General features: G+C 37.0%; 1 protein-coding gene across 1 annotated transcript in view; it reads left to right on the plus strand.

Moving 5' to 3' along the window:
• The first annotated feature begins 544 nt into the window (after positions 1-544).
• LOC109376417 (putative bifunctional UDP-N-acetylglucosamine transferase and deubiquitinase ALG13) overlaps positions 545-18,067 on the plus strand; it is a 90,703-nt gene continuing 73,180 nt past the window's right edge. The window contains 3 exon segments of the mRNA XM_019632334.1: positions 545-750; positions 1,078-1,136; positions 3,463-3,601. Coding sequence (XP_019487879.1) covers positions 3,531-3,601 — 71 coding nt within the window. The 5' untranslated portion in view covers positions 545-750; positions 1,078-1,136; positions 3,463-3,530.

Below are 18,067 nucleotides of genomic sequence, written 5' to 3' on the forward strand. Positions count from 1 at the left end.
CGGCCGTTGTGGTTCAGTAGTTTCGAAGCCGCGGGATGAAGTGCGTATTTGTTACTGTAAGGACCACCAGCTGTGACGACCTCCTTGCGTGTGTCTCGGCGCGCGACAGTTTGCGAGTGAGTGGGTGAGGCGGGTGGGCCAGGCTGGGTTCGTCGCCCTCGGCTGGCCACTCACTGCCTCCATCCTTTCCGCCGGCCTCGGTAAACTCACCCGACCCCCGTGCCCGGGAAAAGCCCCCTCAGCCCGCCCTCAGGTGCCGCCGGCCCCTTGCTGGCTCCTAACCCGCGCCCGGCTGGGCCCTCCTCGGGCTCCCACTCAGCGTCCTCCGCCTTCTCCCCGCCCCTCCTCTGGCTCTGCCTTCCCCTCGCTTTTCCCCTCCGCTTCTCCGCCTCCCGGTCCGCAGGTTCACCCCTCGTTCCTGCGTCTCCGCCTCTAGGCCCGGGCCCGCCTCGCCGGTCGCTCCTCAGGCCCGCAGTGGGTGGCTCGGTTGGCACCGGTAGCGTGGACGCGCTCCTTCAGGCCCCGGTAGGCTAGACCCGGCCGGAGTCGGCTTCTCCCGCTCGGCAGGCCGTCTCCGCCCTGCCGCCCGCCAACCGGCGCCGCCGGTCGGCGCGGCATCTCCTCAGAGCTCGTGGCTGATTCGGGGGGTACAACCAAGCTGTTATTTGTTCTACCCCTGGGTTTTCGGCGCCTTCTTCAGAACCTTCGCCCGGTCTCAGATTCCTTGCGGGGCCAGTTTTTCGCTATTTGGTGAGCTGGGTCGCTTAGATCCATTAGGGCTAGTGAGGTACCTTGTCGGGGCCCGGGACCGGGAAAAGGGGTCCTTTTTGGAAAGCTACCTGAAATTGGCTACATTTAGACTATTTAGCAGTCCTTGCTCCGATTTGAACACTGACTTGAGGGTTTGTTGTTACTGATGTTTTTACAGTAACCTGTTTAAAATGCCCGCTTCCCCCCCCCCCCCCCCCCCGTTTCAGCTCATCAAGAGCCTTACAGCCGACTCATCCTACAAGTAGGTAGAGGAAAGGTGGTACCTGAAGCATTCGGTACTGAGTCATTTACTCTGGATTTTTACAGGTACAAGGATTCATTGAAAGAAGACCTTGAGAAAGCAGATCTTGTTATTAGTCACACAGGTAAACTGCTTTAGAATCTTACCATTTGGTTTTTGATTCACAATAAGAACAAACGAACCTATTTGGAGTACAATAAAATCACTAGCGTAACTCATAATAGCCCTTTTGAATAGAATACTTATTTGAATATAACAGTTGAGAATATCGTTAGACAGAATTTATTTCTTGGTGGTAGAAGGATGGGAAATTAATCACTGTACTACAACTTTACAGGAAGAAACCCGAAACACGGGCAAAATGATTTACCCAGTCACGTGTAAAGTGTTGTCTTTTGGCTTCGATCTGTAGTAATGTTCAGCCATCTTATTGATTGGATTAATCATGGAGAAATTGGCTTTGAAAGATGTGTTACATTTCTATTCAATGTGAATGTGAAATGAGTGCAGTCAAAAATATTCTAGAACAATCACATTGTATCGTCTGCTCTTCAGAGAACCATCCTGATCTAGTTAACTAGACTGCCAGCACTTTCAGAAGAACTGCTTTTGGGGAGCATTCCAATTTTGACTGCTGGATAAGTGAGGGAGGAAGTTTTGTGGTTCCTAAAAAGCCTAGTTTGGAGAGAGAAAAGTCATTAGAAATAGGCATTACTAAGAAATTGGTGATTGGAAATGTATATGATATAATAGGTAACAGCTTTTGGTAGTGTTATATGTGGTTTGTGTATATAACTGGTTGACTCATCCTAAACAGTCTCTGAACTAAGTACAATTAGAATCTCTGTTTTACAGATGAAGAAACTGAGACACAGTGGCTAAGTAACTTTTCCAGTTTGTAAGTGGTAGACAGATAATGGTCTAGTGCTGAAGTTTGTGTTCTTAACTACTACCCTAGCATTATTTACCCAAAAATGATTTGTCTACTCACTTATCAGTCTCCTTACTCCCATATAAAGTATCAAATGATTTTAGATTTCAAAGTTTATTTGACCTAAATGTTGTATATATGCACATTTGTGGAGATTTATCTCTGACTATTTTAGGGATGGTACCTCACAGGCAGACTCATAAGGAGTACTCAAAGTTTTTTTTTTATTGGTGCCTGTCACTATTGAAGGCTTGCTTTTTCTACTTGTGTTTGAATAGACGTGTGGTACAGTTTCATGTACAGTATGTTGAACCTGAATTGTTTTTAGATTCGAGATCCAAGCCCAGGGCATATTACTAGAGGGAAAATGGCAAAGAAGTGAATTATAGGTCATAATATTGTTGGCAGTGTTAAAAATGTGTTTTTCAAGTCAGGTGTATAACACATACTGGAGACCAACTGGCAACTAACTATACAAGGTGTGGTCACACAATACAGTGCATTTTTAAATTAAAAAAATTATTACAGTGCAAGACACATTGCTATTAACCCCCCTCAAAATACTCCCCCTCACTTCAGACACACTTATCCCATCATTCTTGCCACTTTCTGAAGCAATTCTGGAAGTCCTCTTAAATAACTGCGCTGTCGTGGCTGCCTCAATGTCCTGAATGGATTCAAAATGTTTTCCTTTCACGGTCATTTTGACTGGGAAGAGCAAGAAGTCTCTCGGTGCCAGACGTAGTGAATAAAATGGATGAGGACACACCATAATGTTTTTATTTGCCAGAAATTGCTGTACCAGAAACAATGTGTGACACGGAGACTTGCCATTGTGATCAAGAAATACTGTGAATGCTGCTGCCAAGTGCCATCCAACGGAAAGGCAGGGATCTCCAGTACAGGAAGCAGTGCATTTAAGCTTCGTAACGTGTGACAAGTTTCAACTTGTTCAGTGTAGTCAGTCGGGTGTGAACTATGGTTGAAAAAAGATGTGTTTTAAAGTGTACCATAAGTCATCCTCCATCATGAAAATGCTCTGTTTCACACATCACTTCTGGTATATGGCAATTTCTGTCAATTAAAAACATTACGGTGTGTCCTCATCCACCTTATTCACCAGATCTGGCACCATGTGACTTCTGGCTCTTCCCCCAGAGTCAAAATGATTCAGGAAATCGAGGCAGCATGACAGCGCAACTAAAGACACTCGTGGAAGAGGACTCCCAGAAGTGCTTCAGAAAGTGGCAAGAACGTTGGGATAAGTGTGTTCAAATTGAGAGGCAGTGATTTGAGGGGGATAAATGGTGATGTGTCTTTTGCTGTAAAGTTTTTTTTAAACATTCACCGTATTGTTTGAGCACACCTCATACTTTTGGCATTTTGAATGTTTAATTAAAAGTCCTGATTTATAGTCCTGTCAACTAAGTTTTTTATTTTTCAAGTTCTAGCACAAAGCTTGCTGGAGTGCCTTGACTTTTTTTTAAATTGTATTAACAAATTTTATTTATTTTTATAGGTGCAGGAAGCTGTTTGGAGACTCTGGAAAAAACAAAGCCAGTTGTAGTGGTTATAAATGAAAAGTTGATGAACAACCATCAGTTGGAATTGACAAAGCAGCTACACAAAGACGGGCATCTCTTCTATTGTACCTGCAGGTATACTAGAGACTGATTATTTGACTTCTTGCCTTAATTCCTCCGTAGCTGTTCTTACCCACCTACCTAATCCATCTATATCTTTGACCTCTTACCTTCTTGCACTTATCAAACGTACTTTGATTTTCTCACCTGTAAAACCCTTTCATTTGTTTGTCTTCCACTTTGACTGTGATCTCTGTGTTGTATTTCTTTCTATATCTATGCCTGTAGCACTGCATGTGAATACTGAGCATGTGCGTGCGTGTAATGTATGTGCATTTGGGTGCTCAAGTCTCCAAGAATATAATTTTTGAGTTATTCAAGGAAGGCGTTTGCTTATTTTTAACTCATGTTTTGCCTTCAGTAAAGCCACTGGAATATCTAAATTAAATTTACTCATTCGTTAATTCAACTATACCTAATAGGTGGCAGGCATTGTTTTAGGTACTGTGGATACAGTGGTAAACATGAGATAAGATCTCATGGTACTTATGTTCTAGTTGTGGCAGGTAGACAGTAAATAGTTCATAAATAAGTGATCAAGATAATTTCACATGGTGAAATGTGTTATGAAGAAAATAAGGCAGGGTGATGCAATAGCTTGGGTGAAGACTAATTAGATAAAATGATCGGGGAAGGCATGACTGGTTGTTAGGACATTTGAGCTAAGACATAAATGATAAGAAAGAGCCAGTCATGTGACACTCGAGGCAGAAGGAACAGCAGCAATTGCAAAGGCCCTAAATTGGAAATGAGCTTGGAGTTTGGTGTGTTTGAGGAACAAAGGGAAGGTTAGTGTGGCAGGAGTATAGTGAGCAAGGGAGAATGTAGTTAGTATAAGATGAGGCTGGGTGGGCATAGCTCATGTAAGAGTTGTGATTTAATTCTATGTTTAGTGAGAAGTCATTGGAATATTTTAAGCCGTGGAATTACTTTGTGATAAGGAGAATTATTTTCTAGAAGTACATTAGAATTCAACAGGAACTGATCAACATCAGAATAGAAGGACGAAGAAAATTGCTGGTTTGTTTTCTATTCTTCTTGAGAGACTAGAAGCTTGCCAGAGGGTCAGGTCAGTAATTCCCAATTGTTTGACTTTAAAAGCTATCTTAGGGCGTGCCGAGTGGTGCAATTGTTAAGAACTGGCTTGGGGCGCCAGAGGGTTCCATTTCGGATCCCACATATGAGGGCCAGTGACACTGCCCTCCACAGCTAAGATGCTGAACAACAGCTCAACCTGGAGCTGGGCTGCCGTGAGTCGCCGGCGACGGCGTAGGCTGCAGTCCCTGTGGCAGTGGGTTGCCATGGGCTACCGTGTGTAGCCAGCAGCCAGCGTGAGCGGCCAGCAGCCGCAGTGAGCGGCCGTCCAGAAGCCGGCGACTGATCTGCCTCACCCGGGAAGAGCGCAGTGATGGTGCCAACTTGGGCTAGTGAAGCAACGTCCTCCACAACTAGACTGAAGAACAAAAGGACAGCAACTTGTCTGTTCTCCTTCCCCTAATTCCCCAGCACTGTTCCCAACCCCACAATTCCCCAATAAAAATCTTAAAAAATATATAAAAATAAAAATAAATAAAAGCTATCTTAATTTGATGTTTTAAAAAGTAAAGACCTCATAGAAGTATTGCAAAATACATATTTTTTACGTTATAATAAATTCAAATTAATTTGAAAATAAAAACCAAACTTTAGAAGATACCAGCTAGAAAATAGTAAGCTTTACTTTTAACTTTACTGTGTCTGTCTCTTAGGCACCCAGTAAGTACTTGTTCGTTCATTAAATATTTGTTGAGCACCTACTATGTGCTAGGCATTCTAGGCGGTTAGCATATATCAGTAAACAAAGCAAAGATTCCTGTCCTAATTGAGAAGAGATGGATTCATTGATTGTTTCAGGAGCAATTGTTGATGTCCTAATCCTTATAATGATGGAGAAGAGGAAGTGTCGGTGGCTTTGTAATATAGAAGCTATCCTTAAAAGCATTGTTAAGTTGGGGAGAATCTAGATAATCAAAATTATGTGGGCTTCAGATAATGGGCAAATCTTTTCTTGGGTAGTTGAGATTATTAGGGGTTAACATCATTTTTTAAAGAGGAATAAACTCTATAATCTTCCTGGTTTTTTGCAAGTCAATTTTTCCAGACACTTTTGATGGATATTTTCATTTTAAATGTCAAATCAGCTTTGATTTTATGTCAGTACATTAAAAAAGTGAAAACATTGATTTCACAAACACTTCCTGACTATTCAGGCTGAAAATGAAGCTCTGTACAAGTCTCTAACTTATTAACTTATTACAGTTTTAGACATCTTTTTTTTTCTTACATCAATTTCAAGAAAGTCACACACATGAATGCCATAAGAATCAATAATTGGTTATATTTTCATCTTAGGTCTATCATGTATTTGCCCCAAATCTAGGCTGAGTGGTTGTATGTTTGTTCTAATTTAAGTGGTTGGTTTAATTAAATTCTTGAAGTAGTAATTTTATGTTGTAGTTTGGAACCTTATTTCCAACATGCATGGTGATTGTACATTGCTTAATTTACATTGGATTTATGATAGTATATTACCAAAAAAAGTTATTTCACAATCTTCATGCATGGTTTAGTAGCCTCCCCAGCTGAATTCTTCTTGTCTGGCAGCTGTAACTTTTGGTTTCATTTATTCTGTTTTCATAAATTAATTTTGCTTCAATTTCTATCTGCCTAGCCCTGACAAGTATTCCAAAGCCATGTGACCACATCATTTCATGAAATAACATTTCTGAAATATTTCAGTTGACATAAGAGATAAAGTATGTTACATTGATATTGACATGTAGTGCTCTTTGTATTGCTTTAATCTTAGTATGTATATAATATTGAAATACATGAAAATTCACATGTACAGTTTGAGAAGCGTCACAGTATTCTTGGAAGTTCGATTCAGTCATCAAGTGGGCAACAGATGAATTATGGAACTTTCTCCCGTGTTACCTAATATTTTTCTTCTTTTGTTTTAGCACACTTCCTGGGCTGTTACAGTCAATGGACTTATCAACACTGAAATGTTTTCATCCTGGCCAGCCAGAAAAATTTTCTGCATTTTTGGATAAAGTTGTTGGGTTACAAAAATAAACATTAAATTCTCAATACTTTAAAAACAACCCCCCCAGATCCAACCTATGGAATATGGTTAAATTAAATACATAATATATATTTGCAGAATAATATACATTAATAAATTTCCTACATCTATAAGAATCGTAGAAAATTTTATTTAGCATTTGGGTCCAAATCATAATTGCAATTTAGTAAATTTATTACATTTTCCCCCTAATCTTCATATTTTAGTGAAATATATATAGTGAGTATTCACAGGTTGTATCGTAGAATCCCAAATGGAATTGGAATCATGAAAAAAATGAATTAAATTTTAAAACTTTGAGAAGAATCTCAAATGTAGTTAGTTTGATGTTTCTTAGAATAAGAAAAAGAAATAGTAACAAACTTGTAAAAAAATTTTGAGAGTCAGTATCTTGAGCTTCATAATCCAAGGAAGGAACCAAATTTTAAAGAAGCAAAAATGATGGATTATGTGCTTTGAAATAAAAAGCCCAATAATTACCTACACAAGATTAATAAGATTAACTGTTATACTTGGATAAAATTTTATCCTCAACAATAGATGGGAGTAGATGTGTTCACTTTTTTCCTCTAAAATATAAATAGTGACAAAATAATCTTGGCTAATGTCAAAACTTTACTGGTTTGAGAAGAGTAAACCAAAAGGACCTAAGCCGATAGGACTTGCTGTTATTTTTTAAGAACCCTCTCACAGTGGTATTGAATCATTTACTGTAACAAAGGAATTTATAATTTATGTAGTTATAAAATTAGTTTTACAAATAAATGATCTGATATGTATAATGGGCTAAATAATGGTTTTAAACTTCACATAACTTGAGCTAGTATAATCAGAATTTCATAATATAGCTAAGTGGTCTCGACGTATAAAATAAACTATTGGGTTGTCAGAAAAATCATGACGTATTTTTTCTATGTTTTTCGTTGCAAAGATGCGTCATGACGTTTCCGACAACCCAGTAGGTTATCTGTAAGTGTTCATAGTTTCCTGGAAGGAAGTTTAGGTAAGTTCATTTAAAAATACAGCATTCACTATAAAAATCTATTTTTCATTATATTATCCCAAAATGTTGAATATCTTCCACAGTCCTCCGCTCTACCAACTAAGCTATCGAAGGCCCTGCTGTATGTTGAATATCTTAAACATTTTACTTGGGATACATTTGATAATGTTTCTGTAGATTTATTTTCCTGATTGTGTTTCACTTAGGCTAATATTAAAGTAAATTACTAATGCTAGAAGGTGGTGGCTGAGCAGTACTCTGGGTAGCAGGAGGAAGCCAACTTGGATTAAAATTTTGCTGAGGATAATCTAAAAAGTGAGTAATCTACATCTACATAGTTGAGAATTCACAGCACCATAATCATAATTGTATATTAATGTTATACTAATGTTGTAGGAAAGACCTTGTTTAAATCCATGGAAAGAATTTGACATTTTGGGGCTGTTTTAAGTGTGTTTCTCTAATTTGAGGAAAACTGGCTTAAACTTTATGTTGCTCACTCTGTCTTCAGTTACTTTATGTCATGAAGGACTAACCATAGAGAATCAAACAAAAGAATCTACTTAAACTTCAGACAACTAAAAAGCAATATAGAAGCAATATAGAACCCCAAATCCTGTGCTCGCTTCTTTCCCACAAGAATACAAAACCTAGATTGCAGTATTTCATTCAGCAGAGTCTTAAGCCATTGGTGTCAGTTGTGTGGAGTGACATCTCTTGACTGCACCTTTGTGAAATGTGGGGTTTAAAAATCAAAGGATATCTTAGATTAATGTTAATATGGCAGGAATCCTCAAGACCACCTAGCCCAATCCCATCATTTCTCAGATGAGGAAGACGGCCAGAGGTTAGGACTTGTCTGAAATAACAGCCTTTGGCAGATCTTCCACTAGAAACAGCTTTTTGACTCCCATACTATAATGTGTATGTTGTAAGCTTTTTGTTTCTTTGTACTTGTTTGCCTAGTATTTAGTTACTTTAATTCCTTTGAAGGAAAGTTTTTGTTCATTTCCAGAAGTTGTTTATTTTATTAGGAATTTCACACTTGTGTTTTCCTTTGGTGTATAACATCTTCGATTCAGAGTTACAAATCTTTGATTCCTGAGTTTTTGAGTAGCAAAATGCCATGGGTAAAATTGATACTAGATTGAACGAATGAAGACTAAGACAAAGAATTGTAGAATTTTTAGATTTAGAAGATAATTTTAAAAATACCTAGTGAAACTACTCATTTTACAGATGACAAAATAGGCTAAGATAAATTGCCAAGTTTACATCTTATTGTTCTTTATGAGAAAATTAACACTTTGTAAGCGGGCATTTTTCTCTATACCTGAATTAACTCGTCTCCCGTGCTTTGTTATAAAAAGTGCTATGACGAGTTTACTCATTTCCCGCAAACAATGTGTTAAGGGTAATCAAAATTCTATTAGAAATATGTGCTCAATAAAGTAAAATTTGTTTGGTTTCATTACATGACGTCTTCAGGTTTTTGAAATCAATGAGTAAGTTAAATGCAATTAATTTAGCAGTTTTCTTTTAGAGGTATTCAGATTTTCAGGGATAAGGAAGCAAAAGAAAGGTTAGTATTTTGAAAAATTCACATTGTGGATAGGTTCAGAGGTGGGCAGGTAATAGAAAGTTTATGTTGGAGTAGATGAAAAATGATGTGAGATTATAGGATGACCTTGGGAAGTAAGTATTTTCAATTACTGTGTGCTTATAATTTGGGAGCAAAGAGCTAGAAGGATTTGGTGGTAGGTAAGATAGTAGTACAACTGATGAACTTGATGTGGGGTTCTGGAACATTTAAAGGTAGTCATCTGAAAGTACTGTCAAGTGTCTGATTTTAGATAACTTAAAGCATTGCTTGGTATGCTTTTAAAGGTGAATCATGTAGACACAAAGGGCAATAAAAAATGTATACCCCTTTTTTGATAGTTTGAGGAAGAGTTTTCCAAGAATAAAAATTAGTTAGGAATGACTAGTAGCAATGTTATTTTTTGGCCCTTTATTATGGTAATGAGCATTGAACCCCTTTGATTTGTTCAAAATATAAAATTTTCAGAGATGTACAAAAATCTGCATACAGTCTGAGAAATGAGATATATGATAAGATTATTTGAAATTGATTTTTGGGAAAGATTTGGAATGGGTTGTCCTCATAGCTGTGTGGTAATCTATCTTCTGTACAATTAGTATATATTTTTATGGGGAAGTGGGGAATGATTAACAGTTAACGCCTGTTGCATGCTTAGTGTGTGTCAGGTACTATTCAAAGCACTTTACAAGTGCTTTACAAGGGTGAGCTCATTACATCTTTACAATAATCCAATGAAATACTGTTCTTTTCCCATTTTGCACATGAGGAAACAGCCTAGAGCATGATATGAAAAGGTAGCTTTATGCTACTTAACATCCAAAAGATGGTCAGAGACTTGTAATTGAAATGCTGAATTCAATTATATTTCCATAATTTATGGGGACAGGAGGACAATGTTTGAAACCAGGACTATTTCAATAAATTTAGATTGTATGACAGCCACAAGTATATTACCTGTTTCAGTTTATACATTGCTGTTTAAAAGCATACTGAATTGTACTTATAAAATCCATGTAGAGAAACTCCCAGTTGGTTTACCTGGTTGTCAGTTGTTTATCGGCTTTTTCCTTTTCTCTTTAAATAATTGTGTGGTAGGTTCAATTATTGGTTCTCTTTTTATATACCAGGGTGCGAAAAAAATGTATACAAGTAGACAATTTGGTCAGCGTTGCTCAAGCAGTAGTTCACTGTAATAAGAAGTGTCTGGATACTGATGGTAACCACATTGAGCGCCTCTTGTAATTGCAGAAGTCAAATGTGACTTGTATTCATCTTTTGTTATCGGTATATATTGAGTATTACAATTTTCTTAGAGTTTTCCTTTCTTAAAATGTATACATTTTTTGGGACCCTCTGTATTTTCTTGATATTCACTCCCAGAGCTTCTGTTGACTCCCCAGTGTCCCCCAACTCTGATTTGAGCTCCTGAATGGTATTTCCAATTGCCCACTGATCACTTTTCTTTTAATTCTCTAAACACCTTAAGCTCGATGTGCCCCAAACTAAAATCATATTTCTCCTTTTCATTTTTCTGAGATCCTTGTCTCTTAATGTTGTCACCATTTTCCAGGCTTTTATACTTTTTTTATCTTCAGTCCTTTATATCTGATTGGTCACCAGGTACTCAGCTATTTCCAGAATATGTCAAGCCCATTTATTTATTTGTTCATTTAGTCGTTTAATACAAATGCGTACTAAGGATCTACTCTTGCTATCAGAGGACTCAAGACATGACTCCTGTTCTAGAGGAACTTGTACAGTTTAGTGGCAGAGGAACTATGTCTTCATTCTTGAGTCCTCTGCCTGAAACACTGTAGGCTTTCCATAAATGATAAATGTACTTCTGTAACTTAGTACTCTTTTCTCAACTTCATTAGGATTAAGTATTGGTTCTCAGAAACCCTGTCTGTCACCTTGCACACATTCATTTCATACTATCTTTGACTTCAAAGTATGTAGTATGTCCCTTGTTGGGAAGAAAGATGTGACCATCACTGTATATAGTGAAATCTGTAGGATCAAGCTTTTATAGGAATGGCACCTGAATCAGTGCTGAGCCTGTGTAGAATCCTAGTGGTAGTTAAGGGTCTGTCCAATAATGTTACCTCTTGGGGATTGTCAGTAAAATATAATGATGCTAAAAATCAGAGATTTATTAAAAGGAGTAACTAGTGTTTTCCATTAAAAGATTACATGGAGAAAGGTCTACAATAACCACCAAATGACACAATTTAAGTCCTTGTTAAATGGTTAATTCCTTACTTGAATATTGTAGTATCTATACTGCATAGTTCTTTTAATTCTTATAATTTTTTGCAGGTGGCTAGACAGAAGGTGGGCATATCAATCTAGCTAGCTTCAAACAGGAATGTAGCACATATGCTTGACTTTAATATTCTTGAAAACTATTTTGAGGTACTTTTATTCCATTATATATCATCTAATGGTATTTCACTTCTAGATCTTTGTTGTCTTTATGAATATTCACCACATCCTTGCAATAGTTGTTTATATTGGTTGGTACTTTCATGATTCCATTTTGATGACTACAGCCCTGCGGTCAGATATTTTGAGTGGACCCTTCACTCATGGACCCTTCAGACTATTTAGAACTATTGTTTCTCTCCCTACTTACATATACACACATTTTGCAATAAATTTCATGGAGATTATAGGTACCTTGAGGCCCCCAAGTTAATCCCTAGACTGAGGCAAACTTCAGTAACTTCATTCCTATGTCATTGTTCATTAATATCCTGGTGATAACTGCTAGACTCCTTTATAATTAAACCCTCTGATTAAATGCATTTAGTAATTCAGTTTTTATAATATAACACCAATTATAAACATTGCTCAAGTTAAAACATACCAAACAACACATTTAGAAACTAACCTTAATACTCTTGTACTATTGACTCAGTATCTAAACCATTATGTCTTGTGTAGCACTGTTTCTAATTGATAAAGGGAACAATATGGAATTTTTTTCATTTGTAGTGATAATTTTAGGGTATACTACATTCTACATTGGGCTATTTGGGAAAGCAATACATATTGTAATTTACTCATTTACTGTCAAGTGTGCTTCTAAAGTATTTGCTGAACTTAACAGTTACTGTTGGAATGATGTCTGTGAGAGGCCATATATTGCATCTTTTTTACTGTTCATTTCCCCTTTTGTACATAATATATTGGTTGTCTCTCCACTACCACTGTAAAGTGGGTGGATAATACACTCCCCAAATTTAAGAGTTGAAAAACATTCCTAAATCCTCTGCCAGAGTATTCTGGATCTCAGTTTTTGTATTTGTGAATTAGTAAAACTTTCCTCATAGATGATTTCTAAGACAAAACCAATTGTGTGGCATGTTTGAAAATAAAAAATGTCATTGAAATAATACATTTTCTCTTGGTTTAGAGTTTTTGTTTTAAGAAGTAGGAATAGGCTTAGAGATATTTCTCTAGAATTCAAAGTATATAGACCTAAATGATACAAAAAGCAGAGGTTTATTGAATTTCATATTTAATTTCATATTCAGTCTACCTGGGGTTACAGTTAGAGAATTAAAGTTTATTTAGAGGTTTAAGTGAATGAGTATTTCCAGTGCATCAAAACAAAGGAAAGAATATTCTGGTTGTTATTCTCCCTTACCTCATCCCCTGTCTGTCTGCAGACTGATTAGACACTGCAAGTATCTTAAGTCAGAAAACAATAACCGTAAAACAACCCTCAGTATTTCTGTGCCAATATGATAATATTTTAAAGCGAAGTACTATTTTCCTTTTTACCCCTAATTTATATTAAAATGCTTCAGGTGGAAGAAGGGAAGGAAATGAAAACAAGTGGCTCTTGGTATTGTTTTTTCAGTTTTGCATATTTGAACAAGGATGACTGCTCTGTCTTTATTTTTCTTGTCTTTATCCTCTCCTTCCTAAAACTTGAGGAGGAGGTTGAATAGGGCCCTTTGGCCAAATTTTGTTGTAGAACCATTGTATTTTCTTCCCTCATAAGTCATGCTTTGCTAAATCCGCTTAAATGTCCACCATGAAAAGAAGTGACAGGTTCTACTTCGAGGGTACTATTAAAAAATGTTTTTTTAAAATTTACCATTATATATATTTTTTAAAGATTTTATTGGGGAATTGGAGAAGGGGAACAGCACTGGGGAATCAGGGGGAAGGGAAACAGACAAGTTGCTTTCCTTTTGTTCTTCAGTCTAGTTGTGGAGGATGTTGCTTCGCTGGCCCAAGCTGGCACCATCATTGCGCTCTTCTCGGGCGAGGCAGATCAGTTGCCGGCCTCTGGAGGGCCGCTCACGGCGGCTGCTGGCTGCTCATGCTGGCTGCTGGCTACACATGGAAGCTTATGGCAGCCCATTGCAGCAGGGGACCACAGCGTAGCCATTGCCGGTGACCCACCGCAGCCCAGCTCCAGGTTGAGTTGTTCAGCATCTTAGCTGTGGAGGGCAGTGTCACTGGCCCTCATATGTGGGATCCGAACCNTCCCAAGCCAGTTCTTAACCAATGCGCCACTCGGCCGGCCCTACCATTATATTTTTAAGTAATGAAAAACCTTAAAAAAATGGTTCTTTAAAGTTGAGGAGCTATTTCCCCTCAATTGGCTTCAAGTTATTTGGTACTAAAAATAATTGAATCATAGTTCCTTGGACCTGAAAGAGAGCTTCGAGATCATGTAGTCCATCTTCTTCATTTAACAGATGATAAAACTGACCCAGAGAGTTTAAAGTGGCATAACCAAGTTCATAATATTTTCATGGTACCATATTGCCTCTCAGTATCAAAAGCATCATATCATATGTACATTTGCAACAATACCTTGTATGTCGCAGATAATATACTTTAAAAAAATTCAAGCATGTGCCTCGTTTAATTGAAACATGAAGGAATGTTAATCTAAAATTAAAATATTAGAATTATATAGGAATTATCTATATAAATATATTAGAAATAGAATATAATTATCTTAGAATTATAATATTAACACATTGTTTGTGGGAAACGAGTAAACTCGTCATAGCGCTTTTTATACCACTTTGTAAGCGGGCATTTTCCCGCCAAATCGCGTCGTAACAAAGAGGTCTCTATACCTAAGTTAAAGCGCTATGACGAGTTTACTCATTTCCCACAAACAATGTGATACCAAAGTGCGGGAGTTAACTCAGGTATAGAGACCTCTTTGTTACGACGCAATTTGGCGGGAAAATGCCCGCATACAAAGTGTTAACATATTCATATGTTGTACAACAAGGAATTTCCCCATTTGATCAGTGAAAAAAGAAATAGGCAATTCTAGCAATTAAAAGAACAAATGACATTTTCAACTTAAATTACTATATAAAAAGTAGTAATTATAAAATTAAAGCATGCCAGTTTCATAACAGGTCAAATACTATAATTATTTTAATTTCTTTTTATTTTCTTCAGTTTGTCTTCTTTTAGTCGGTATCCAGAATACAGTGCCTAAAAAGTCTTAAGGCAAACATTTTTCTTCCCATTTGCAAATGTCAAAGGGAGGAACTCCATCAGCATTGGAGAAACCTCTTCTAGGGAGTTATATTTGAATTTTGGTTCGATTTCCAGTAGAATTTAGGTGATACTGTTCTGGTTCTTACTTTTTTTTTTTAACCAAAGAAAAATTTCTTAATGAACTGCTTTATTTGTCAGGTAGCAGCTAATAGCAGTCAATACTTATTAAGCACTTAACGTGCTGTGCACTTGACATACAGTATCTTAAGTAATTATTCCAACAGCTTTAGGTATAGGTCACAGAAAAATTTCTAGACCAACATTTCTCAAACTTTGGAACAATTTAAAAGCAGTAGTTATAGTGCATTAAAAACTATTAGTATCTTGAATGCTAAAGTTACCTGGTTAACTTTAGCCTGGCCTTTCCCAAACCTATTTTCCCCTGTGGTAAAGGGCTGGTCAAAGTAAAGCAGGTAACTATAGCATTCTTTAGATCCTTCAATATTGCTAATGGGCATTGTGAACTTCAAAGATAGGATTATAGTATGCAGTGTTCCTGAAATTTTGGCCTTGAAACTCTTGAAACACTAGTAACTTGTGGAACATGTTTTTCTAGAGCAGGGGTTGGCAAACTTTTGAGATGGAAGAGCTGCCAGGGGTTGGCAGACTGTGGCTCGTGAGCCACATGAGGCTGTACGGGTATGTACATGTGGCTCTGAAGTAAAATTGAAAATAAAACTATTATAGTTTCATTTATAATATTACTTTAAATTTTTTTGTGAAAATTTATTTATGGCTCTTGAATAATTTTTGAATTGTTGTAAGGGCTAGGATTGGCTCTTCCAGGGGTCGGCAAACTTTTGAGATGGAACGTAGCCAAAGAGCCGCATGTGGCTCGTGAGCCACAGCTTGCTGACCCCTGTTCCAGAGCACTGGTTCTCAAAGTGGGATCCTGGACCAGCAGCATCAGCATCACCTGAGAAACTGTTAGAAGTGTAAATTCTTGGGTCCCACCCCAGACCTGAATCAGAATATCTGAGTGTGGGGCAAATCCATGTTATATCAAGGCCTTCATTTGAGAACCACTGTTCTCTAGAGGCTTATAGGATTGGAGTAGTTTGCTGTGGAAGAATAGGCGGTCAATTAGGATTTCAAGTGCAATGGATACTTCAAAGAACAGTATTAAATACTATGAAATGGCTTTCTATTATATACAGGATGAAGTCTAGTATTGTCGTACAGCGCTTTTTAAAAAGTACTATTATACTAATTTGGGGAACATGACTTGTATATAACCACCTCTGAGTTTTTGTACATGTCTGTTCTTTGGTATACAGTTCCTCTTTATAATGTGCAACAATATAATTCTAGTCCTAGTACTATTACTGATTGGATGTGAAAACTTGGACAAATAATTATTTGAAACCTGTTTTTTCCATCTGTAAAATAAGAGGTCCCTTGTAGCTGTAAAATTATACTTACTTATTGTCCCAGCTTATTTTGCTCTTCTGTTTCTTGCTCACTTACTGAATACTTTTTAATTTTTATTATATCTTAAGGTAATACACACAAATAATATTAACTAGTTCCACAAGGCTTATAACAAGAAAGCAGTTTTATGTCCCACTATTCCCCATCTCTGATCCTACTTCTTTTGGTGACCATATTACACTGTTTTGTATGTTTTATAAGTGATATGTTCAAACTTGTTTTTGTTTTTTAAATTTAAATAACATCTATAGACTTCCTGCTGGGGGAAGAAGAGGCTTTATCTTCCTTTTTTTCCACAGTAGGAAGTCTATTGATGATACTTAAATTTAAAAAACAAATTCAGTTTTATCAGTTCTTGTGAGATGTTTTCAGTGTTGACATTGTTATGATTACTTAAGTACAATATTGTTCACATCTGAACTATGTATTAGGTTGTCGGAAAAGTCATGACGCATTTTTGCAATGAAAAACAAAAAATAACGTCATGACTTCCGACAACCCAGTAGTATGTGTTCGTTGATTACATTTCCATTTCTGTAAAACCTACCTCATTTTTATTTTTTCATTTGCTCAGTTTTCAGTAGAAGCATCCTCAAATTCTCCAACAGAGGTGTACATCTTTCCTAGTACATTTAAACATATTAGGTTATCTGTAACTTCTATTATTATTTATTTTGTTTTGAAATGCCTGTGCTGGAATTCTCTTTCCTTTCTATTTGAACTACTCATTCTCTACTTAGTTCTCCTGAATGTTTGTCCTCTGGGATTTCCCCTTCATCTTTATCCTGGAAATTATTTTTGTTTCTCTTTTGTGTTGAATCTTCTGCTTCCAGGGCTCTTATGTGCTCCCCCCACCTTTTTTTGTGGTTTAACTTATTGTTTTGGTTTCAAATACCCTCCAGTAGCTTTCTGAGAAAGGACAGTAAATTATTTTAATCTCCCATGTTTGAAAATACCTTCTACTCTCCCATCTGATTGATAGGTTGATACAGAATTCAAGGTTGGAAATATTTTCCCCTCAAATATTGAACTTCATTGTTTCTAGCTTCTAGTTCTGTTGAGTTTATTGCTATGCATATGTGCTATCTTTTGTACATGACCCATTTTTCCTCTGAAAGCTTTTAGAATCTTTATTTCCTGATTTCAGAAATATTATATGCATTGCTGATCATAATTTTTCCTTTCATTTTCTGGCTATTTCATGTACCTTTCAGTCTAAATATAGATATTCATATCCTGCAGTGCTAGAATTTTCCTTATGTTATCATCATTTCTTCCCCTCTACTTTCTCACTTTCTGGGCCTCCTGTTGGTTAGGTGTTGGCTTTCCTGGATTGATCCTCTAATTTTCATTTTTTCCTCCACAATCTTATATGCTCTGTGAGCTCCTCAACTCTAAATTCTGTTCCTTCTACTGCTTTTAGTTTTATTTATTTTTAAATACAGCAAATTTAGCATTTTTTCTTCTACAATTCTATACATTTTGACAAATGCATAGTCATGTAACTACTACCACAATAAAAATACAGAGCACTTTCAGCTCCGTGGTACCTCCTTTGTTGCCATCCCTTTGCAGTCAACCCTTCCTCAGCCCTCACTACTGGCATCAACTGATCTCTTTTCCTATAGCTTTGCCTTTCCAGTGTGTCGTGTCAATTCAGTCATGCAATATGTACCCTTTTGAACCTGTCTTTCAATTAACACAGTATATTTGAGATTAATACATGTTCTTGTGTGTCCATACTTCATTATTTTTTTACTGCTGAGGAGT

This window comes from Hipposideros armiger, unplaced genomic scaffold, assembly GCF_001890085.2.
Source record: "Hipposideros armiger isolate ML-2016 unplaced genomic scaffold, ASM189008v1 scaffold_1124, whole genome shotgun sequence".
NCBI classification, from domain to species: domain Eukaryota; kingdom Metazoa; phylum Chordata; class Mammalia; order Chiroptera; family Hipposideridae; genus Hipposideros; species Hipposideros armiger.